Source organism: Lates calcarifer, linkage group LG4 (genome assembly GCF_001640805.2).
Source record: "Lates calcarifer isolate ASB-BC8 linkage group LG4, TLL_Latcal_v3, whole genome shotgun sequence".
Classification (NCBI taxonomy): domain Eukaryota; kingdom Metazoa; phylum Chordata; class Actinopteri; family Centropomidae; genus Lates; species Lates calcarifer.
The window spans coordinates 23,267,433-23,293,075 of NC_066836.1; the positions used below are offsets into that span (position 1 = coordinate 23,267,433).

Consider the following 25,643-nt stretch of genomic DNA (forward strand, 5'->3'; position numbering starts at 1 on the left):
GTTAATTAAACACATATAAAGAAGCTGTTGATGCATTTATATACTGTGTACTGGATATGAAGAATAACTGGATGCATCATTTGGACATACCTTGGCCAGTCATATTTTATCAGTTTCATACAGTATATTTGTCGACCAATAAGTAACAAGAAATATATAAGAAAAAATATGTTTGTACTAATTTAGAAGAGTAGTCTATTTTTCAGCTGGAAGTTGTGCCACTTATTTAATACACAAAGTTGAGTTGTTTTCATTTAAATGAGAAATATCTTAATGCCTTCTCTAGCTTGAAAAATGTAACCACTCCTGTGAAAAGACTCCACCCTGTCTGATAATGTCAAACCAGAGATTTGTGGGTAGTCTGACCAAACCCCCTGTTAAAACTAAAAGATGAGGCACGTGACAAGACGCCGGTCTCTCTGAACTAAACCTCAACACACTTGCTGGCTGTGCGGCTGCCAAGACAAGTCTCTAAGGATGCATCGTAGAGCAGCTGAGAAAGTTTCTGAAAAGAACCAAGTGTAGTGCTAATGTCCTTTGAAACGCAGGAGTGACTACCAGTAACACTTACTTGGACTCCTGTGGCAAAAAGAGGCACAGAGTTGTTCAGTGGATTTGAGTGATTTTGAGGGCTCTTAGCTCAGAGGCTCGTGCATTATTCTGTCTAAACCTTTCCCTCACTGAGAGTAGTAAGGGCAGATTAAGTACATGTTTTTTCTTATGTAAAACAATTAATGCCACAATGTAAAAATACTCGTTTCATTCAAAAATCTGTTATCAATACATGCTTTGTAATAATAATAATTCTATTTGATGAGATTTGATAGATTTGTGTGAACCCTTTGTGTAGACCCCTATCCCCTCTAGAATGTAGTAGAGGTATAAAGTTGCAGAAAATTGACAAATTCAGGGTTCAAATCCAAGACCAGAGCTCAGATCCTAAAGCCATTATGAGTTAAAAAGCTTCACTGCAATAAAAGCACATGATAACTGGAATCACTAGTTTGCTCATCTTCCATGAAAAAAGATGCCACCACTGACCACAGAGCTTTGTTGCCAACTGGGACATTTCCTACAGGTTGGGGATATGACTCTCCTGCAGGGTGTGAGAGGTTCATATGTCAGATGAGCCCAGCTTGTGGAACATGAACCCATTTTGAGTTTGAATTCAGTTTGGTCCAGCCACAAGAAAGATGCTCTGTGCTGGAGCGTGGACCACCGGACACGCATATACTTTAGCACTGGTCCCAAGGCAAGATTCTCACTTTGTGTGCAGCAGGTCCTGGATTCAAGTCCTGGCCATGCATAAAGTAAATGGTAAATGGCCAGCAGCTAACAGTGGCACATTTTCCTTCCCCATGCTTTCTCTTAAGAAACTGAGCAAACACTGTGTTTTTGCTAATCTTGTAATTGTGTTAACTCTCACTACACATTGTCCTCAACAATGTTGTCAACAAGAGAAAATGATAGCATGACTTGTGTTGGTCAAGACAACAGTTTTAGCCACAACATGAAAAATAATACCACAATATTTTAAAAACAAGCTCACGGCAGTTTATAATATATATGATTATATAAAGATCTTGTGACAACAGCCCAGACCATGGAACGGCTCAACCAGTCAGATGACCAAAATGTCTGACCTGAACTGTTGGTCATTTAGGGAGTTAATCAGGTGTCACCCTTTGCTAACATGCATAGCCATATCCTACTTTGACTGATGTTGTGTATGAGGTGGGGACTGGAGACTCGGTTCTCTTTCAAAACTTTCGATATAGTTTTTTTGACCATTTTTACCACTGTTCAGAATTGAAATGAGAGTAAAATGTGCGAGTGACTGTATTCAGACACTTAGTTTTTCTGAGCACTTGCCAGCTACCTATGCAGTTGTCATATATAGAGCCTTCACCTGTTTCTCATTTCTAATCTTTCATTGTGTCTGGTCTTTATCCTTCTCAACTCATTACAGTAAGCCAATCCTCTTAGAATGGGGGACTGCCTGACATACAGCAGAACCCCTTAACGTAACAGTGAAAAGACTTGTAGGAAAAAGAGCAGGGCAAAAAAAAAAACCTCATCCCAATGAATTTGCAAATAGCCCAGCTACAGAGGAATTAAGCGTTTCTTAACCAACCTGAATTCATCTAGTGTAGACCAGTGACTTGATTAAAAAAGGGGAGTTAAAACCTCTCCTGGATCAATAACATTCACTGTGTTTCACTTGGCTGCCAGAATGACTTGTGAGGTTAAGTGAGGGGAAAGGTAAAGGGAGGAGTGATGATTGGCAGCGAGGAAGCCAGAGAAGATTTAACTGACTGGCATCTTGCCACAGACAGTAGAGAGAAAGAGAGTGGGGAGGGAAGAGACCGAGAGAGGGGAGTAGCCAGCCAGAGATTAGTGTCTGATAGAGCTGTTATACACAACCTTTCACATTACAATAACTACAAGTTGTATTGGTCTGTGTCTGCAACCTGTGTGTCCATGTCTATGTTTTTATCCAAACTGCCTGAAGCTCTTTGCAGTGTTTTTTTCTCTGTGTCCTGTTGACATGGTCACGGTCCATTGGCAGTTGTGGCTGTCAAAACGACAGAGAGACATCTTAACAAACAGACAAGGAGAAATGTGCTGCATTTGTTCTAACTCCTGCCGTGGCTTTATGGATTTTGGCTGCTGCACCGCAGCTCCTGGGTTAAAGTCACTCTCTCTGACTTAAAACAGTGTTTCCCCAAATGTCAAACTTAGCTCTCATGTAATGCCATATCACCTGCATTAACTGATTTTGGTTTGCTGTGTCAGCTGGCTATTATCTTCTGTCTATCTGCTGTTTGGGGCTGAGCAGTTGGTGAACAGTGGAGGAGAGGAAGGCTGTCTTTGAGAGACATATTGGATAAGTAACCTGAAGCTGTCAGATTAACAAAGGATCAGTGATTGAAGTAGAAATATGATTTGGTGAGGTTTGGTGGTTCATCCATTGTTCGCCGTCATCGTCAGCAGTCATCCTGTCTGACTGGACGACTGCAGTAAACAGACACAATTAAATCTAATAACACAACCTAATAAATATTTAATTGGCTGCTTGAGTTATATCAGAGACACCAGCAGATATCACTGGATAAATAGGCCTGATCATCAGTTCAGAGTGTGGCCTGCAGTCTGATGTATCCTGTTACTCACTTCTGGAATTAAAAAAAAAAAAAAGCCTCAAAGATGATTTCATCCTTCACTCTGTTGTGTTCTTCTCATGCTTCAGTGATCTGCAAGTTAACTAGGATGATTATTAAAACTGATCACATTAATTCCCCCAAAAAACCTTTAGCCTGTGAAACACAAACCAGTATGTTAACCTCACCGTTAGCTGAATCTTTTTCAACGGTGACTGATGTTTTCCTTTTGAACAATGAGTCAACCAACAAATGACAAGTTCCTCAGGAGTTTAGTGCACATGAACAAGCTGCACATCCTCATCATGTAACCTTGTTGGATTGTCATTTTCTTTTTCTATAATAAAATTTCCTGGGGGAGAAATGCATCAGGTATGTCCTCAGAAGTCTGCGTCTATCTGTGCGCTGTGTTGCTTTGAATCCTGAGATCCACACAAACACAACAGCACTGAGACCTCAAATCAGAGTAGGTAGAAACACATTGTAGAGAATCTATATGAAAAGGCTTTTATACGGCATCAAACACTGTGAAGTCTATGTGTGTAAGTTGTGTAAAGTGTTCTCTCCAGTGTGCAACTCTTAGTCTCGTATCTTGAGATGACTTCAACATGATATTAAAAATGATAAGAAGCGTCAAAGCTAATACCTTTCTCTCAGTTATTCACAGTCTTGTCTATTACAGTTTCAACAGGCACATTATCTGCCTCTGACTTAAATGATTTTGTTGTAAAATATGTATACATATGTAACAACAGAGTCTCACAATAATCCACTTAATTTCTGTTAATCCACATGTGAAGTTACTATTAGGACTTTTACTGTCACTCAGCCTTTGATTCTCAGTTGGACCACTTCAGATGAAAACACACCAATACTATAATACAATTAGCAATGATGACAATGAATGTGATGTAAAGTAAAGGAGTGTGTTCAGCAGCACAGGTAGAGAGCTGTGGTTTAATGATTCATTCTCAGATGAAGAATGGATGTTAATTCGGTTGCTTTATGAGGAACTCAAAGAGACTCTCTGGCAAAATGTAAAGTCGTGGCCGCCATCAGTGCAAAGTGTTTACACAGTGTGTGTACTCTTGATATAATTAAGGCAGAAGATATGCACAGAGTTTTGAAAAACAGTTTGCTCAAATGTTTCACAATAGTGAGTCATCTTCTTTTAATGCTTGACAACTGCCTCTGTTTAAAACAATGAGCTGGGACAAAATGTCAGCACTGAAAGCCATGGACTTATGACTTATCTCATTTCTAAAATAAGAGACATAGCTGGCAAAGTTTGGTGCTCAGAAAGTAGCTGTCGTATCTGTTCTGATTTAGAGGACAGTCTGAAATAAAAGCCTCTGCAGCCCTGTGATGTTAAACTGCATGATGTGATATGACATGTCCGCTGTGTGCTCCAGTGTGTGTTTCTCTGTGGGTGTGTATGTGAGTGTGATATGAGATGGTATCCTTCTAGATGGAACATTTAACAGAGTTTAAGCTTTGCTGAGTCCTTAGATGACTCATTTTGGGAGAGCTGTTCTCTGTGATCTTATTTCTTTTTGAGGAGTTAAAATAAGTGAAACTGAATCCACCAGGAACAAGTATTGTATGTTTGAGTTAAGTCTTACATAAAAGAAATGCAATACTTCTGTTCTCCACTGTGTCTCTTTTCATACTAAAAACAGGAGCAGTAAAAATGTTCTGCCTTTAAAATCCCATTCTAAATGAATCCCCTTTTCATCTCTGTCCTCTTGCCTCCTCTCCTTTGCTCTTCCTGCTTCCCTCTTACCTTACTTTTTTTTCTCTCCGTATTCCTCCACAGATCTTCCATAATCACGGAACCCCAGTGGCTGACGCTGCAAAATGAAGCCTGGTTTGTGTGCACGAGAGTGTGTATTAGCATGTCTCTGTGTGTAGTCTAATAACTTGGTTCAATGGAAGGTTAAAATGCAGAATGATTGGGGTCAGAGCCAGATCAGCACATTCCTCCCACTCTTAGATCACTGACAGCATATCACAAGTGAAATGCTGCTGATTGCAAAATTTGCCTTTGTGTTGTTTTTTTTTTTTTTTTTTTCATCATGGGACAATAGAGACTGATTTTGAGAAATTAAAATATTTGTTGTTGCTTTTTCAAAGAAATGTGTTTTTTCTCAGTCACCCATCCCTTTAAGCTGTGGATCTGCAGATATTAGACACAGACATATTTTGCAGGCTGACACTGTGTCTTTATATTTGTACAGTAGATAATATAATATACTATAAATGTACCTTAGGGAGAGAGAACCAGGCCTTTATTTGAAACTGGATTATACTAAAGATTGGCCTTGAAGTAAAATTGATCTTATTTTAGTTATAGGCCTAAGTTTGCACTGCTGCTCAATAATAAAATCATTCAAATGGAAAAACCACAGGGTGCCTTCTGTTGTTAAACAATCTCAGGAGTCTCAGTGTAATCATTTGTAACTGACTGAAGTTAGTGCTGACAATGATCGTTAATGTAAAGAACATCGAACAAAACAACAGAGTGGAACAAGAAGGAGCAGTAACACTGTGATGTAAAGCTGCAGACCTTCAACTCCTCAATAAGAAAACAAGCCAACCAGCCGTCTTCTCTGTTGTATTTGTGAGTGTCGCTGCCCCCAAAAACTCTGGGACTTAACAAAACATACCCGCTGTCACCACCAGTATCAGGTGTAACCAACCAGAACTAAAATCTAAAAAAAAAAAAAAAAAAGTCAGCAACAGTGTGGCAAGTATAACATTACTGTGTTGTTGGACTGATTAATGGTGTGGAGATGGACATCATACTGAATTTCCATATTATGGTACAGATAATTCCACCCCTGGCCCCCTATGTGGGCTGTCCTGGGACCCCTCTCCTAGCCTCTTCCTCATTTCTCTATTATTTGAGACTTGGTCATTCTTTGAGAATATCTGACCCAACAGGTTATAATGTGCACTGCAGTTGAGTTTACATACAGTACATCAAAAGGTAACTGCTTTTGTAATTGACCACGTAGCTGCATTTGATGTATGTCAGCTGTGATGAGTGTGTGCAGCTGGTAATGAGTGTACATACCTTTTTCAGGACTACGACTCCCTCTTGACTTTGGTCATCAGAGATGATGTCAAACATGTTGCCCTCATCTCCTGGAACAATGGCATAATCCACAGTTTGCGTTACTGCCAGCATCCAGATCATGGGCCCGAATCCGACCCACTGCTGAACCAACTGATGCAGACTCTGGCACCCGTAGATGGAAAATACCTGAGACAGAGGAGACAAAGAGAGAACATGCAGACTAAGTTTATGCATCCATCTTCACAGACAAAGCAATCAGCGATTCACTGACCAATCCAAACAATCAAACATCACTGTTGAGATGTTCTTACTCTTGGCAAAGCGCGGTGGGTTGTCGTTGACGTCGCTGAGGGTGATGTTGATGGTGGTGGTGGAGGCCAGCCCCCCCAGCTGACCTCCCATGTCCTTGGCCTGGAGAAGAACCTGGTACTGCTCTTTCACCTCACGGTCCATGTTGGCCAGTGCTGTCCTGATCACTCCTGGAGGAGGAGGAGGAGGAGGAGGAGGAGGAGAGGGGGATGTAGAGGAGTGGTTCTTTTTAAATATTTAGCCTTTCATATAGAGAAATGGACAGACAGATATAAGAGATTCTAGTTATAGCCTTCATTAGTCCAACACATTACATTATCGATATTACAGAATTAGGCCTAAGTGCCTTGTGTCTGTCAGCAGCATTTGATGAGGACCAAACCAGTACAGAGATTAAAATTCAAAACAAGACACAAAGCAAAGAGAAGAAGGAGCAGCACTGGTTCAGGCAAAGACATTGCCAGATGCAGCACAGCAGGAGATAGGACTGAAAAATGTCCTAAAGGTTCCTGAGACCAGGTGAAGGACTTACTGTCAGTTGGAGCAAAGATTTCTTGGTTTCATCAAGTGACTGCAGATTAAAAGCAACAGTGCTCCGAGCAGCTCAACAGAGAGAAAACGATATACAACCCTGAAGTCCTTTAACTTGTGCTGTTTTTACTTTTTAGTGTAAACTTTATTACATGTGGATGACTCTACCAATGATGCAACTGAAGATGAAATATTGCAAAATTCATGGTCAAACATCATAATGAAATATTAAATAAATTGCAATGCCTCCTAACTGAGAAACAGTCTGCTTTTACAAATGCCCTAAGAAATTTAAAGTATTGACTTCATTTTGGAAACAAAAAACCACCATGGTCCATGGAACATGGTTATGCAAAACAGTGATGTGATACTCAGACTTGGAAATAAATTCAGTGCTGTATGCTGCTTAGATTGTGCCAATTTAAGGATTACCAGGAGAAGAGGAGTTGAATGGGATTGATTAAGAGACCAGTGACAATTTAACTGAGAGTACTTGGAAAAATGTCTGCTGGCGGCAGCGAGATGCCCTGGCACCTATCTGCTTTAACACACATGCTGCACTGTGAATACAAGGCAAAGAGATACTGCTGGAAGCCATTCAATTGTCAATTGTCTAAGTTAACATTAGCTAGTGTTGTGCAATATTGGTGCTGTAGGGGAGCAGAATAGAGGCACTGAGGCAAGGCACTCAAAAGTGTATGCAAAAAAAATGTCACATCCTTTGGAAAATTCATCCTTTACATAGAAATCATTATATATATATACATATATATATGGATTATGCTCCCACCGGACCCAAAGGATCTGCTACCAATCTCCCGGTGCCAGGAACTACAGGAAATCTTACCTTGGGCTCTTTGTCGTGTTCCTTGAGACATTTCTGAGCAGTTTTTGTGGTGTGGTGGGAACATTATCCTGCTGCGGGAGGCCCCTGACATTGGGGAGTGTTGTTGCCATTGGAGGGGTGTGTCCTTGGTGTGTGACAATATTTAGGTGGGTGGTACGTGACAAAGTAACGTCCAAATGAATGTCAGGACCAAAGGTTCCTCAGCAGAACATTGTGTTATAACGAGATGATCGATGTTATCCACTTCATCCACCAGTGTTCATAATGTTATGGCTGATCGGTTTATGTGTATGTGTATGTGTGTGTGTGTGTTCTTTTTTTCCTTTTTAAATCACTTCTCTGTCCTGAATGGCTCATTTTTTCAGTTCTAGTTCTCCACTGATTTTATGCAGATTCTGGCAAAGTTTCATGTCACACTCTGCCTACTCAGACGAGGTCAAAATGACATTGTACTTTTACTGATATTATGCATCTCTAACTCATTTTGAATTGAGAGATTAAAATTACAAACCGTGAGTCCAAGGTTAGAGGGGACAAGGTTTGGTGGCTTGTAAAGGTCCCAACAGGAAAGAGAAACTGGATTTCTTTGCTGATGGATTCCAACATTCTTTTCTCTCACCAGTAAAACCACCTTTGTTTCACTGATGCAATCTATACCCATCAAGAGGCTGGCTGGTGAGGCATGCTGCTCCTCAGGGTGAAAATGAAACATGACACTCCATGTTCGGGGTAATTATTGCTCAGTTGAGATGTCTGTTAAAGAACTGAAAATCTTTATGCCCTTTTCAGTGTTTGTTTTAGCATTCAGGTCCAGGGCTGAGGAGAAACTCTCAGAGCTACTCGCTGTGGCTCATGACGAGTTGAGTTTCATGCTTTCAAGTGAGTACAGCTGGGAGTGTAGGTTCATGCAGAAGTTACAAGTCTGTAATACTGTAAGAGCATCTCTGGCTTACTATGGAAAGTGTAATGGAAAAGATGTAATGTCACATGTTGTAGTCCTCTCACCTGTCTTGGGGTCCACAGAGAAGTAGGGTTGTCCGTGAAGGATGCTGTAGACGATCCGTGCACTGTTGCCATATGTGGGGTCATCTGCATCTGTGGCAGTCACCTGTGTCACATAGGTTCCTAAACACACAGACACACCACACATTAATTAGAGACTGTCCTGTAGAAAGCAACCCTATGGGTTGTCTGTACAGCAGCTTATTAAGTCTTATTTGCAGGGGATCTCTACAGGTCATAGTAATTATAAAGGAAGTAATGGAGGAAGTCCATTTTAGAAAGAGGTTGAAGTGTTGTTTCTTTTATCTATGACAGTTCCACAACCTAAACCTGTGTTTATTAATGTTACTATATGTTACACCACTCAGGCTGCGACGGTATTGGTGTAGAGAAAACGTTCACTTTTATTCTTCTCCAGCAGGACTAATGGCAACATATAGCAAACTGTCGAAACTGGGTCGGACACACACACACACACACTCTCTGGGCGCTGTCTCACAACTTCAAGAAAAAAAAAGAAAACTTATCCTCCTTCTTCTAGGCTGGCAGCAATTCACCACAGATTGTTTTTCTCTGCCCCCTACTGGCGGGTGTAATTGCACTCACTCTGACAGCAACTAAAAATGCCTGTATATTCTTAAGTGACATCTTAAATGAATAAAACTAATAACACTCAGGTGCTACAATCCTCCCCTGCAAAATAAATGTTGTCCTCAACATTGACACTAAGTTGCAGTACAATTTTAACTATGGGATATAATATCAATACTTAACTTATAACAATAAAGGTAATACTCTAGGTTTAACATAACGTAGTGACAACAGTTTTCCTTTGAAAGTTACAAATAAGTAAATGGTTTAAGTGCATTTCAATAGGTTTTACCATAAAAGTGCATTGCTATTATATACCATGTGATCACATCACACTCTACTCTTAACCAGCACCACAGTGTTTGAATTCAGGAATAATCTAACTCTAAGCAATTGTAACAATAGCACAGTACTACGTTAATGCTCTGAAACAAAAACATTTCTGTCACTTCACTATACACTCCATGGAGACTTCTGACTTGTATAGATACGCATGTACCAAAAATATTCCATTTACATTATTTCTGTGCCTTACTTAATCCCAAACTATCTAGAGTATAACTAGAACTTCCCAAATACCTTACTCAGATTTAAGTAACATCTGGAAAACAATTTACAAAGCATATTTTTGCTTGATTAACCAAGTAAATGTAAACAACAATCACATCACAGTAGTTAACTCCACATCACATTCAGTTCTCAAATTCACATTTGGGTTTTTTTTTTTCTTTGTTTGTTTTTTCCCCACACTTTGTTTATCTCATTAACTCTTATTGTCCCTTTACATTCATAATGGACAATGACCACTCAGTTCACAAACAGTCCATGTCACTGTGTCCATTCTTCACAGAATAATCTGTAACAGTCCATATTGTACCTCAGTTTTTCAGTAGAATCCGGCAGGGACAAGAGTTGGACAAACCAGATGTGTTCCAAACATCTGTGAAGGTAGCCAAGGCACACTGTATTGTCCATATACCGGTGCCAATGTATTAACATAAAGTGGGTTAGTGTGTAATCCCACCACCCGATGAGTAGGTTGGCCTAATGATTCATATGTCAATGTCTCCCTAGGTCTCCTTTCTCTCTGTGACCTGCGTGGTTGTGTGTCAGTAGGCGCTGGCTCCTGTGTGCTGGGCAGGTCAGGAGACTGAACAGTTTGTGTGACCTCTTGAGTATCAAATCCAGTTGTGACATTTCCAGTAAAGTCATTGTACACCAGCGTTTGTGCTGGAGTTTCCATTCTGAACTCCGCTGCTTCAGCATTCAGTTCAGGCTGAGGTTCTGTTTCAGGAGTAATGGGAGGTGCAACATTTTGCTCTTCAGGCTGGTGGTGATGGTGCCTCAGTCTACAAGCCCAATAGCATTCCTCTACATCAGAGCTCTCTGAATCCTCCAATGTTTTACTTGATTTATTCTCATTTAGTCTCTTTCTTTGTTGAATTTGAGGCTTTTGTCCCCCAATTAAGCTTTGAGCTGGTTCTTGAAGTTGCAACGCGTTACATGGCATCAACATGTTGCGATGGAGGATTCTGCCCCTCCCTGTGCCACGTTCAGGTTTCACCTTCTAGACTGGGCTGTCTTTCCCCTTTTGTGAAACCACAATGTGTATTTGGTCCTCCCAGTATGAGCGCAATTTTCCTGGTCCCCCGCGCTCTGACATGTTCCGAACAAGGACCCTGTCACCTGGGGAAAGTACTGAACTTTGTCTCTTTTGGTCATAATACATTTTTCCTCTTGCTGTAGTCTTTTTGATGGTTTTGGATGCAATGTCATATGCTTCTTTCATTTGCTGCTGCCATTTTTGAGCATATTCCTGGTGTGAATTACATCCTTCCTCCTCATTTATTCCAAAGATCAGATCAATTGGCAAACGGGGATTTCTACCAAAAAGCAAATAGAAAGGAGAATATCCTGTTGCCTCACTGGTTGTGCAGTTGTAAGCATGTACAACTTTACTCACATAGTCACTCCAGTTTCCTTTTTTCTCCTCATCCAAAGTCCGCAACATTTATAACAAGGTGCGATTAAATCTTTCAGCTGGGTTCCCTTGTGGATGATAAGGAGTCGTCTTCGAGTTGTTCATTCCAGTGTATTTCTGCAGTTGTCTGAATAACTGGTTCTCAAATTCTTTACCTTGATCATGATGTATTTTAGCAGGGAAGCCGAATTTGAGAGAAAAATCATTAAAGATTTTTTCTGCTGCTGTTTTGCCTGATTTGTTACGGGTTGGGTAGGCTTGGGCAAACTTAGTGAAGTTGTCGATAATCACTAAAATATATTCATACCCTCCCCTGCTTTTTTCAAGGTGAAGATAGTCTATAGAGACAATTTCAAACGGTGCTGTTGCAGGTACATGACACATAGGGGCCCTGGTATGTACAGTAGGTTTTTTCTGAATGTTGCATTTACAAACTTGGGTGATAAAAAACTCAATGTCTTTTTGCATACCAGGCCAATAAAACCTCTGTCTAGCCAGGTGTACTACACGTTCAACCCCCAGGTGTCCCATTTCACAATGAAGGTACTTATACACAACTGCTTTGTACTTTTCTGGAAGCACAATTTGAGTACAAGTTGCTGTTTTGCGCTTCAACAGACCCTCTTCAGAAACATACAGTCTTTTCCATTCATGTAAGAGTTGCTTGGTTTTATTTGTTTCCATACCCGTGATCCTTCTGTCTGGCTTTACTCCAGATGCTTTCAGTTGGAGTACATGGGATATAACAGGATCTTGAGACTGTGCTTGTAGTAACTCTTGCTGTGTTACTTTTATGTCTGGCTGGTTGTCTGCAGCGAAGTCCTGAACATGTGGGCTGCAGGTAATGGCTGAAATCCAGTCCATTTCATGTTGTTTTTGTGTGACAGGAAATCTGCGTCCGTATTTATTTTTCCTGGACGGTACTTCAGTGTGATGCTGAAGTCGGCAAGCTCAGACACCCAGCGATGTCCGGTCGCATTCAGTTTAGCTGTGCTCAAAACATAAGTAACAGGATTGTTATCACTGTAGACTGTTACAGAGGGGGCATAAAACAAATAGTCTCTGAACCTGTCTGTAACAGCCCATTTGAGCACTAAAAACTCAAGTTTCCCTGAGTGTAAGCGGTAGTTTTTTTCTGCTGGTGTCAATGTTCGTGAGCCGTACCCAATAACTCTGAGTATGCCTTCCTGCCTCTGATACAAGACTGCTCCCAGCCCTTGTTCTGAAGCATCAATATGAAGAACAAAGGGATCTTCAAACCTTGGATACGCCATTACAGGTGGGTTAGTCAGGACATCGACTAGATAGTTCAAAGCTTTCTGGTGACTAGTCCCTCCATCACAACCTCTGCTAGTTTCCCAACAGTTTCTGCCTGCCTCCTACTCTGCACCCTCTTGCCCAATGTGTGTCACTGCCGCACTTGAAACAATGATTGCAGTCCTTTTTGTCCTGCTGACATGCTACACATCGTCTCTTTGGCCTCTTAAAAGCAGTAGGTGGAGCTTTTGTTTGGTCGTCATCAACAGTCTTTTTTCCACGCTGGACAGTTTGTACAAGGGATGCTACTTGACCTGTTAGTTCCCTGATTGCTGTATTACTCTCCTCCATTTTTGTAAATAAGGGGTTCTCTTTAATCGGTTTGGTGGGCTTAGCTGCAACTGATCTCTAGTTGACCATTTTCATCATCATCTCTCTCTACCTGTGCTCAGACTTGCTCTATGAGTGACTTTATTTGTGCCTTTAATCTTTTGAGCTCTCTCATTTTCATTGTACTGAGCAATTTGCATTTTCTGCAGAAGCAGCTCATCACTACTGTTCTCATCCTGCAGATACATCCTCATTTCAGCTCTTATGTTATCATTTGACAAGCCTGTCATGATAGACTGAGAACATTGGCTATGAACTAGCTCTCGGTTATATCTTAAGCCTGACTGGGCACGCAGATCAAGTACTCGAACCAGAAAATCAAGTGCAGTTTCACCAGGTCCCTGCGCAGCTTTTGACAGTTGTTGGTACAGTACAGTTGCATCCTTTTCTGCATAGTGGGCTCTTAGTGTTTGTCTAAGAGTAGCTAGGGTGAGATCTGTTTTCCCCTCTAAATAGCTCCTCAATTTCAAGCCGTGATTTACAGCACGTATCACAGCCTCCATAATTTCTTATCCTGGATAGCCTTTCCTTAAACCACTTTCAATCTGGTGTTCAAAGCTGCTAAAACTCAAAGTGTCTTTTGCCGTCGACTCACCAACATGTCCATTTATCCTGAAGTCTTTTCTAAATCCATTTGAAGGCCAGCAGTTGTTGCTGATGGAGTTTCTGCCTCTGTTTTGAGCCCCCTCGTCCTGCGTCACCTCGCGGGTCACCGGTGTCGCTGGTGGTGGCAGAACCCGTGTGCAGTCTCCGTGTTGTCGCCCCGACACAGGCTGAGCCGAACGAACCGTCTCCTCCTCCGCCTCCTCGGCCGCAGGTGAAGAGAAGAGTGGCGCCGCTCCCGCGTCGTCGGTCTCCGCTGGGTGCTCCCGCAGGGCCTCGAGTGTGTCGTTTAGCTCCAAAAGCACAGACATGCCTTCGTCTTCCCTCTCCAGAAACTCTTCACGTTCACGTTTACAATGTGCTTAACGAGTGCGCGGCGAGTTTTATTCTTAATGTCCTCCGAGTCTTTTCCCGCAATTTTACAGTACTCACACACTCGGTGCAGCTCTTTCACAGTCAGTCCAAACAGTTCAGCCTTTATTTCCAAAAGGAACTCTTCTCGGTGCTCCGACATTTTGCTTATAACGTTGCTGAATCGTCGACACTTGGAAAAACAACAAAGCGAGACGATGTCGTACTAGCTAAACTTCAACTGTAGCTAACGTTAGCTCACGCAGTTGGCGCTACTCTCACACCTGTCCGACGTTACTGTTTTTTCCCGGAGTTGAAAAAGTCCTCTGCTGTGAAGTAACATTCGTCGTTATCTCGGTGGAACCTCCAAATTGTTACACCACTCAGGCTGCGACGGTATTGGTGTAGAGAAAACGTTCACTTTTATTCTTCTCCAGCAGGAACTAATGGCAACATATAGCAAACTGTCGAAACTGGGTCGGGCACACACACACACACACACACACACACACACACACACACACTCTCTGGGCGCTGTCTCACAATTTCAAGAAAAAAAAAGAAAATTTATCCTCCTTCTTCTAGGCTGGCAGCAATTCACCACAGATTGTTTTTCTCTGCCCCCTACTGGCGGGTGTAATTACACTCACTCTGACAGCAACTAAAAATGCCTGTATATTCTTAAGTGACATCTTAAATGAATAAAACTAATAACACTCAGGTGCTACATATACATCTGGTATATGTGCCTAAACATCCCCTGTTGTCCTCTGGTTGGAGGACTTGTTAGTTAACTATCTTGTTTGTTATCTTAGTAGTTTTTTTTTTTTTCAAGATGATAAGATAAATATCTCGTTTACATGAAAAAACAAATGTGTGTCTGAATCCCTCTTTGACTTTTCATCAGCAGTGAAATGTCTCGAAAACTATCAGATGAATTGCCATCTTTAGTTTATGATCAAATACCTGCTAAAACTAATGATACTCCCATCAGCCCCAGCTGTACTGTGTGTTTAGTATTACGCAAAGGTTTAACAGTGTGAACATTACATTATATGTTAATATACTATTTAGTTAAAAGTACCACTGTGGCTAAGTATAGCCTCACAAAGCTGCTAGCATGACTGTGAACTGTTAATTTCTTTGAAACTGGCTGAAAATGCTGTCAACACTTGGTCTTGACTCTAACTTTAGAAAATAATTACAATGATCATAGATAATGACTCATTAGTCATTGTCCAAATGCATGGCAGCTGTAAATAGCATGTTTCACACATGCAAATAATTGTAATTGAAAAGTCAAAGCTTAAACTGTCATTGACTGTCATTTAAAATTATAGAGGTGCCCTCTGTTTTTTCTTATATAGCCTATATTTTTCTCATCCAAGTGAAAGTGAGTGGCAGTTAAATATTGTGACCTTCATGTTCTGTTGGAGAAAGCCAAGAGGCACCTGAACAGAGATTTATGCTCAGCAACCCATTCTTGTCAAGAGACAATGAGCAATGGGGAGAAAGGGTTCAGTTGATGCATGTATGAGGAGAAGATCACAGCAAGGTTTGATTAAAAGCAGAAATGTGTGTGGAGATATGGGTATCACACACTCATCCCAGATGAAAAGCATGCCAAGGAGTTTTTTTCCTGTTATTATTACACAGCCTCTATTTACTGTTGATTTTTGTCAGTCAGTTATCGCCTCTGTGTATATAGGTTGTCTTTTTATATGTTAAATTGATTCAATATAAATCAAGACACAACACAACATTGCACTGCATTGCCCTGACAAAACAAATGAACGTGTGCAGTATGAGACACATGTTCAACGTATATCAGAAACTCTATGAAGAGTCAGCAGCACCACAGAAAACAGTTCAACCACATTCTTTTAACCTGTCTGCATCTATTCTTAGCAGTCAACTTCTCATAGATGGGATTATGTTCTTATCATATGGCTGCTTGTTTGCTACCATAACTAATCCACTATACAGTTTGTTGGTTTATTTCAGTGTAACAGAGACATACAGGGGTCAAGCTTGTGTTCTGTCAGAGCACTTTGGGCCTCAGCTGAAGCATTAACAGCTTAAGGCCTAAAGACCTTGACTGTTAAATTACCTCTCAGTAATGGTATTTAGCAGACAGATGGGCTGCTAAGTCTGGCTTAGTGTGTTGTGTGTGTGTGCTCACACACTTGTGGATGTGTGTGCCACAACTACAACTAACTATGTCCAAGCAGACTGCAAAGTGAAACTTAAAATGCAAGCTGAACAAAACAGCTTAGTGAACAACATTGTGTATATGAATTTCAGTTGATATGTAGTATAGTCTACATGACTCCATTAACTCCAGCTTACTTTTAAATACTTGCTGAGTCTGTTACAGGTGTTTCTTTAAAAAATACTTCATTTTGCAGATGCTAGTTCTTGTTACCTGCCTGCCTGTCCACCTGTTAGCTTGGTCTTCATCACTACTTCTACTAAAGTAACTTCACCGTTCTGCCTGTGTGTCTGTGCTTGGGTTGTCCCTGCAGGATACCTCAACAAATACCAACCAGATTCCATTAAATTTATAGTTATCATGGTACCATGAGGATAAATCCCAGTGCTTTTGGTGAGTCTCTGACCTTTTATCTAACACTACCATGGTACCAAATAAATATTGCTAAGAATTATTTTCTGCACAATCAATGCTTGATTTTTTCCACCTTCATCCCCAGGTCAAATTTTATACCTACATGAAATTTGCTGTGATATTTGAGAGAACAAATCCTTCTTTTTATGACTTTCTGATATTTCTTTTCTTTTCTTTCATTTTGGATTCATTGATGCCTCCAGCACCTTAGTAGAGCTGTGGTCATCCTGCGTATCTCACAAAAATGATCAAAATCTACTGAGCAAATTTCCACAAATTATAGAACTAATTTTTGACTGGTTTGAACTTGTGTTCTGTATGTGGACATGTTATCTGATCACACTTTGAATCTCATATGATTGAGCATTTATGTTACTGTAAAGCATCTTGATTCTGCTAGGATTGTGATTAAATCTCATTATGCAAGATGAAGAACTGGTGGAGTCGTCAACAGAGTCAAGGTCAGTTCAAAGGAGTGAATGCTGCTGTTTGGGCTTTACTAGATGAAGGATTTGTCTGCCGCTTTTTGATGTGGCAAAAGCAGAGAGATGACCTCTCAACTTCTTATAAGACTATGAAATACAGATGTTACCTACATGATATCCAGACCACCTCCAGACCTGGCCTCACAATGCCTTGCAGTGATTTCTTCACATATTAACACCTTATAGCAGGAACATGTTTTCTGTTCTGCTTTTTGGGAATTGAAGTGGGTCATTAAATATTTATTCTCTGTAGAATATAATGATACAGTAAAGGAAGGCTTTATGTAAGCTTAGTAAGACTCCTGTCATCATCTCATCTCAGACTCTGGCAGTCTTACCTGTTGGGGACATCTCAGGGACACTGCTGCTGTATGGTCCATCTGGGAATCGTGGCTCATTGTCGTTGATGTCCTGCACTTTGATGATGAACTCAGACTCTGGCTCCAGAGGGAGGCCAGTGTTGATGTCAATAGCCTGGGCTTTCAGTGTGTAGTAGGACTTTTCCTCTCTGAAAATATGATACACACACTGATGTTAGTATTCCCATGATGTAGTCAGGCATCTATTGCGTGATATTTAGGTGTCCACATGGTTTTGATGTCAGCTTGTGTTAATGCCCACACTGTAATGCCCACACAAATCATAAAAGACACTTTCTTAGTTTTCTGGAAGACCTAACAAACAATATGCACATACCACACTCACATGAGCACACACTTGACATAAGTGTATGTATGGTTATTCAGTGGATTGGGGTCAAAGGTGACAAGATTAGATAGTAGGACACTGGGGGATTAATTACATGTTCATATTGTCATGCTAACTCACCACCTCCTTCCTCTACTATTAACCATAAAGTCCTCTTTAGTGTGTTCACTGTTTTGTAGTGTTAATCTTTAAGATATATAACTGTATATCCTATAAAGGAGTACACCCAATGGTAATGCAGTGAAGCATAAAAGCAAACAAAAACATTTTTGATTACTTGATGAGAAGTTGATGAGTAGTAGTGTTGAATTTTTTGTTCATCTTAAACACAGTGTACTTGTGACACATACAGACATGCCTGAAATTGACACCTGTACACCTCACTGAAACAATGCTCTGTTCTTCCTGGGAAGTGTTGAAATTGAAAGCTCTTTTATCACACTGACCTGCATGCATTTCTATAGAATAAAACAAAGAAGCTGGGGGGAATTACATCAAATAATATGCCATTAACCTGCATAACTAGCTAATGTTCATCATTATACTAGTTGACTAAGTAACCTTAGTTTGCAATCTAGCCAAGGTTAGCTATAGAACATGCAGCATGTGCACATTATTGTTCTGAATTAATAACAATAATATTAATAATAATCTTGTACCAAGTTGTATTTGATGAGAGCCATTCTTTTAAAAGTGCAAGTGTGCGCAGAGTCACAGAGTCAGATCATCTGAATACAGATTGATCTATAGAAAAAAATTCAAAATGTTTGCACTGATCCATTTTTAAAGAGTGATGGCCAATAGGGAAACTCTAACACTTACACCAGCAGTGTAACTCTGGTAGAGCTGCACCAAAAAAGAAAGAAAAATGATTGACAGTTAAAGGAACAGAACCAGATCCAGCTCCTCTCAAAGAGCTGTAATTCCCACCACTGAGCTGAGTCACAGAGAAAGTGAGCAAATATGGGATAATAACTGTTTGTGTTATTTTGCATATTAGTACACTGCATGTAAAGTATAAGACCTCACAGAAGTGGAGACTTATTTAGTCTTATTTACATACAGCAAACAAAAATTGTGTTGTACAATTTCTCAGTCTTCTTACAGATGTAATGGTGTGTGGTGAAGGCCTGAATTGGTCAGACTATAATCACTGTGTTCATTTTAGATAAAGATGTGTTAGAAGCCATGAGGTGTTGCTTTGTGTAATGTTGTGAGAGTGAAATATGATTCAGAATACATATTTATAATTTCAAATCTCATCAAAATTTTATAGTACTAGCAGACTATCAGGGCTTTAACTAAGAGCACTTGAAAAGTGAATACCATTTGTCATTGTCTTCACAAGCAGTCATTGCTAGTGGAATAATTCACAATAATTCACACAGAATTGCTAATAACCCATTCAAAGACTAGCAGCAGCATGTGCTGTTACACACTCTGCATGAGGGGTGACTGATGAGTTTATGGCTCGAGGTAGACAAAGATGAGAGAAACAAGCTCCCAATACATGAACATGCAGTTCAGCTCTTTGAGTGGCCATGCAGAAAGTTTCAGTATTTCTGTTTTGGGTATTTGAAAATTGCAAGTCAGCTCTGTCTGGCCACAGTATTGCTGTATTGTTATTATCACTGATGAATACTGACCTGTCAAGCCCCACCAGTGCATGTATATCTCCTGTAATTTGATCAATGGTGAAGATGGACCCAGCTCCTTCTCCTGACAGAGTGTACTTCACTGCATTGTCTCCATGGTCCATGTCTGTGTGGAGCTGCAGGAGGAGGAAAATACAGATAAGACTCCAACTGTAGCAGCAATCAGTCACAATAAAACATAATTTAATAACAGGGTCAGTGTCACTGATAATAATGTGCAAATGAACATGTAAAACAGAACCTGTGTTGTTCGATAAAAGACTTCGGTAAAAAGCACACACATTCAGTTTACACATTATGTTGATGCTGGATACATGATATGTGAAAAAAATACAGTTTTATAAATTACAAAAAATAAAGTCAAGTCAACTTTTATTCATATAAGCGCCAATTCACAACAAAAGTTATCTCGAGGCATTGTACATATAGAGCAGGTCTACTCTTTATCCCCAACAAATCCCACCATGAGCAGCACTAGGCGACAGTGGCAAGGAAAAACTTCCTTTTAAGAGGCAGAAACCTCGAACAGAACCAGACTCAGGGTGGGTGGACATCTGCCTCGACCGGTTTAGACAGAGAGAGGGGGGTGGGGGGTGGGGTAAATTCAGTTGTCAATAATAATGTAATAAAACTCATTTTCAAACTCATCATTTGAAATAAATGTTATTGACTCAGAGGAGAAGACCTCTTTCGCTATCATTGGTGTCTTAATCAACGGTGAGTGTAGTGTAGTTACATACTGAGACTGTTACCTTGGCAGAGAACTATGTTTTTCATTACCTGGTCAAAGTAAAGCTCTTTTATAGACCTAATTATGGCTTATATATTTTCATGATCAGCTTCTTTCTTCTTTCTGCAAAAGTAAAAAATAGTTTTGTTTATTGCACATTTTCAAGATTGTCCTACTATAGGCAACCAGAGTCAGGTGATGTAATATAAAGACTGACTTTGGGAAGCACTTATTCCTAAACCTAACCTCCATCAGTTTTAGGGTTTGTTGTTTCAGACGTTCAGTACACCTGCCACTACACGGGCACTATTTCAGGAGACACTCCTGTGGGTCATATCATAGGGTAGAGACAACGTTATTACTACACAATGTGAGTCAGCTGTAGATATGACTCACACATGAATAAACATAAACAGTCCACAACGTGTAAGGCTCACCATATATATATTTTTCTTTTGTCTCTGGTTTCACATGCAAATTCATCTGCTCATCTTCGCATGTGCACACACACACACATATATGGTTGATTGTGAGATTGTGTAGTCACACAGTTGTGTAAAGTCAATTCAGGTTGGAGGACTTGTTGGACATTGTTGTTTGTGGTATTGTTCTTGCTTTTGTCACTGGTTTTGAGGTGGGTGGGGCTCCCAGTATCTACCCTGTATTTTCAGAAATACTGAGTAACACTGTACCTACATTTTAGCACCAATAAGAGCCAATAAGTATTTTACAGGCACTGGTATTATGGTGGAAAACACACATTGTTATCATGATTTTTAGTCCCTAGTATGGAAAATTTGAAAAAAAAAAAAAAAAAATAGACCTTTCACATCATAATGCAGATTCTCTCTTTAGACTTTCTGTTAAAATGTGTAGAAAGCCCAAGCTGAAATAACCCTGATGACAGTGAATCACTATCAAGTTTCTTCTCTCTGAAGACATTATATAACTGTTTTCACAGCGTGAGTAGAGCTCGTCCTAACTGGCAGACTTAAGCCTGTTGTGGGAGTGAATGTCTGGTCCCCCAACACCATACCTAGATACATAGACTTAGACTAGACTTTATTGTCTAAGTCTAAGTCTCTAGGTATGGTGTTGGCTGACACACACTATTCAGCAGGTACTGTAGTGTTAAGGAGTGGTTAGATTAACAAATGGATATAGATGAACGCAGGATGCACCAATCTGAGAGGTCCTACAAACTCTACAGTTGGCTGATGACACAGTCTGCAGTATAATAAAGACATGATCTGTCTTAGAGGCCTGAGCTCCTCAATACAAGGTATTAATAGCATTATACACCAGAAATGATATTAAATCACTGAGGTCTCTCCACTCCATCTGGCTGAGAGCTGAATCCTCAGAAATCATCAGCAGGACAGCACTCCACTTATATGATTTATTAATGAATGTTTCTGGCAGACATCATTCCCCAGTATGCAAACCAGCTAATGTTTAATCAATGTGAATGCTGTCCTGCTGGTAATTATTAACACTGGTTTCAGGCCCTATGAAATCATTCTGTTGATGGAATGAAAAGAAAAATACAAGAAGTCTAGTATTAATTATGGCATGCATTCAAGTCTTCCTTGAAATTGTAGTTGTTCTGTTTGTTATTATTATTTTTACATTCAATTACTATCACATTACATTAGTTTGGTATATGCTTTTGTCCAAAGCAGCATCCGGTCCTTGTAAGTGCTTCATATCCCTTCAGCACCTAACCTCATTAACTGCTCCTAAAGTAGAGACAACAACTTTCTGAAAACTTGAGCTGTCTCACTGAGGTGAAGAGGTTTGTAAAGAGAAATGTCTCTCAGTGTTGGGGGAACATTGAACGTCAATGACAGTGTCATGATCTGAGAGGTTTTCAACAAGCAGGTTTGTATCTTTATACCATAGATGATTATAGAGTTCATGATTTTTTATTTACGTTTTACCCAGCTCCTAAATACTATCTCCACTGAACAATACCATTTCTAGATTATGCAACACAATATGTAGACTAAACAACACAATTTCTAACATTAATCATATTGATCATTTAAAAAAATACTAATTAACTATACTCAGTAAGTCTTTACGTCCACAAAAGAAACTTCACCAGAAACAGTAATCTTATTAATGTGAAATTTCAAAGTGAGAAGATCCCCAACAGTGAATTCATTATATTTCTCTGAGAGGGGGTCCTAACACTGATGGGAAAGTTAACAACTAACTGACCAACAGCCAGTAGGATCCAGATACTAATGTGAACTGACCTGAATACTGATGTAATTCAATGATGATCCAGTGGGGCTGACATGCTGATGTGAAAGTTAATAAGGAACAGAGGAAGACTGACTGCAGGACTGACACACATTATAAGGAGCTGAACGTTACACAGTCCTCTGTATGAGGTCAGTGCAGAGGAACTGCTGTGAAATCAAAGTGACACAGTCTAACATTAGCTCATAACCTCTGAAATATTAATTGTTTAATATATATTTGAAATGGGAAAGCATACATCTGGGATGCAGAGCAGTGGTATTTGAGAACACAGTTAGTCATGTAGAAAATGTTTTTTACTGTCGTCAGGTCGCTTGACATTTGTTCTGCATAAGGAACTTGTGTATTTCCAGAGCAGGGCTGGGTTCTACAGAGGTCTTGGCAGAAACCTCTGTGCTGCTCTAACTTCAGCTGCAGACTTACTGACTGAAAGGGTGATGTTACCTGGTCACTAAACTCCAGTCAGACTACTTAACAAAGTCCTAGTGAAATAGAATCCACAAAGTCCAGTTTGAGTTACAGATCAGAGAATTTGAAAGCTTGTCTGATGTCAAAACACTCTGTATTAAAACACTAAAACACTATGTATTTCACTGGCCAGCAGAGCATCTTGTCAAATAATATGTTGCACTGCAGCAAAAGTTGAGCCAGGTTTCTTTTTATTTATTTATTTATATACTTTGTGTTGTCTGTATTGACTGGCCTCATTCAGGTGAATGAGGAGGCAGCAGTTTTCACTTACAATTACATTCCCTAAAACATCTTCAGGTGAAGATGATCATCAAATCTTAGAAACACACACACACACACACACACACACACACACACACACATTCAATTTCACTGGTGATTTGTGCAACAGTTATCCAAGTTTCTGTTTCTTCCTCCTCTTCCTCTTCTCTAATATCTTCTATGCCACTTTGCAGATGTGTTTTCAGTTTCCTTATTATTCTCTTTTTTCTAAACTATAAGTTGGAGGAAATGCCACTGCTTGATTTGAAGTTTAAATCATGTTTAAAAGTTTTCTTTTGTACAGAAACAAATAACATAAGGGGTAATGAGCACTTTACAAAACTCTCATTGTCATTTGCAGGCACTAGCTCTTTACTGCTGCTTTTGGAGGAACATATAAATTAAGAGAGTTAATAGAAAGGCTCATAACTTCTAAGATTTTTGGTTGTCTTTGTTTGAACACACACACATACCACAGGCACCTGCACACATGCAACAGCTTTTATTTTATACTGATAACCATAATCAGATTTGATATCTTTACTTAACTTGATATGTTTAATAAATGAGCCCACTGTACTTGGTGTGTTTTCACCTCGTTTATGATTCAGCTCATATGTCCATCTGTCACTAAAAAAAATAGAAAACCATTTCTACAGGGCACATATTATACTGCCTACTGCACTGAGTGTGTATCTAACCCTGATCTATTTGTATCCCTGTTCTATATTAATACACATAAACTAAAAGGCATCTGTCTCACGTTTTCACAAGTTTTCTCTGTTGCCAGCGGACCATGTCCATGAAGCAAATCCAAGTTTGTGAACTCCCATTGGTAAACTGAATTAGAATATGTAGAAATTATCTGTAGAGAAATTATAAATTGTCAAGAATTGTATATTAACAAATGTGTGCACGAAAAAACTGCATTTTGATTGTTTTAGTAATAATCCATTTGAATCAATGTTCACAGTAACTATATGTTGTAGCAGTGAGCAGCACTCCCTTTGACTTGAAAAGAGAGAAAGCTATGCAGTGATGAAGCTATGAAATATGAAACAGGGAATTAAATAAAGAATCTAGTTTAGTCAAAGACTAAAGAGGAGCTACTCCAACCATTTTCACACATGAAGATAGATACAACACATTTACACACAAAGTTTGAATTAAAACATTAATAAAAGATGTGGGTGGGGACAGGTGTGATGAATGATCAGACTGCACTATGCGACATGTAGATTTCAGGGTTATTTTTTAGGTTGACCCACACTTTAAAGTCGGCATATCTCTTCTGCTTGATTCTGTTTCTTTTTAAATCTGTCTTATAAGATTATCAACTACACCGTCAGTCTACTGCCTCTTTAAAGAAACACTGATAAGTTCATAGAAGACATTTATCATTTCTAATAGAAAGGGAGAAGTAAGACATTAAAATTAATATAACGTTGTGCTTGTTAACGCATGAAATGAGTTTTTTTTATATGAGAGGCGTCTTTCATAAAGACAAACCCACAGAGAATTATTAGCACACACTGCAGTTGCCCTCATCTTTAGGGAGATCAACTTTTAGCTCTTTTATTTATTTTTTGGCCAACAACTGCTCTTTGCTGTCATCATCCTAATTTCCTTTCACAACAAACATCAGTTAAACTGACTGTCCACTTCCTGCTTGTGTGATTTCAGAGACAAGTTCTGAAATTCCAAAGTCTTTCACTGAGCTGAGCTTGTTGCTCTCCTTCATATGCTGCTGTTGTTGGTTCTGAACCCAAATACTGCAAAGTTGACTTTAAGAGTAAGAGTCATGCTTACTTCTGATGAATGTGGATAACCTCACAATATGCTCCATAGTGGTCATTTTCTTTAGCAGTCATGCCGCACAGTGACAGATGGAGGTGTCACTGCAAAGGTCAGGCAGACATATGTAATAAGGGCAATGAGGAGATATATCTCCAACCCAAAAGGCCACAAGAGATGCACACACATGCAGCTGGCAGATAAACATGAGTTCTAACTGACTGCAGCAAATCAGTCAGCTCTGCAGTGTTATAAAGGGAATATTCAAGATGAAGAGAGTGAACTGAGCCATGACGTGACTTTTCACTTTTGTTGTTATGTTCCAGTGTATTTATGTTATTCCTGCTGTATGTTTACATAGACTGTCCAGTAAACATCATTTGAAATACAAGGTAAAGGACAGATTATAAAAAGATCAGAAAAGAATTAGTGTGCATACCTTTTTGATAATCAAAGAGTTAAAGATCATCCGTTTCAGACACCCATGGTACATTCTTCAACATGTGTGACCCCTGACAAGCAAAAACTAAGCATAGCAAGTAC

At 39.7% G+C, this 25,643-nt stretch overlaps 1 protein-coding gene across 1 annotated transcript in view; it reads right to left on the reverse strand.

Moving 5' to 3' along the window:
• Positions 1-25,643, reverse strand: part of LOC108896679 (cadherin-12-like) — a 76,571-nt gene that overhangs the window by 25,725 nt on the left and 25,203 nt on the right. The window contains 6 exon segments of the mRNA XM_018695906.2: positions 6,238-6,330; positions 6,332-6,426; positions 6,552-6,719; positions 8,933-9,052; positions 17,552-17,721; positions 19,568-19,692. Coding sequence (XP_018551422.1) covers positions 6,238-6,330; positions 6,332-6,426; positions 6,552-6,719; positions 8,933-9,052; positions 17,552-17,721; positions 19,568-19,692 — 771 coding nt within the window.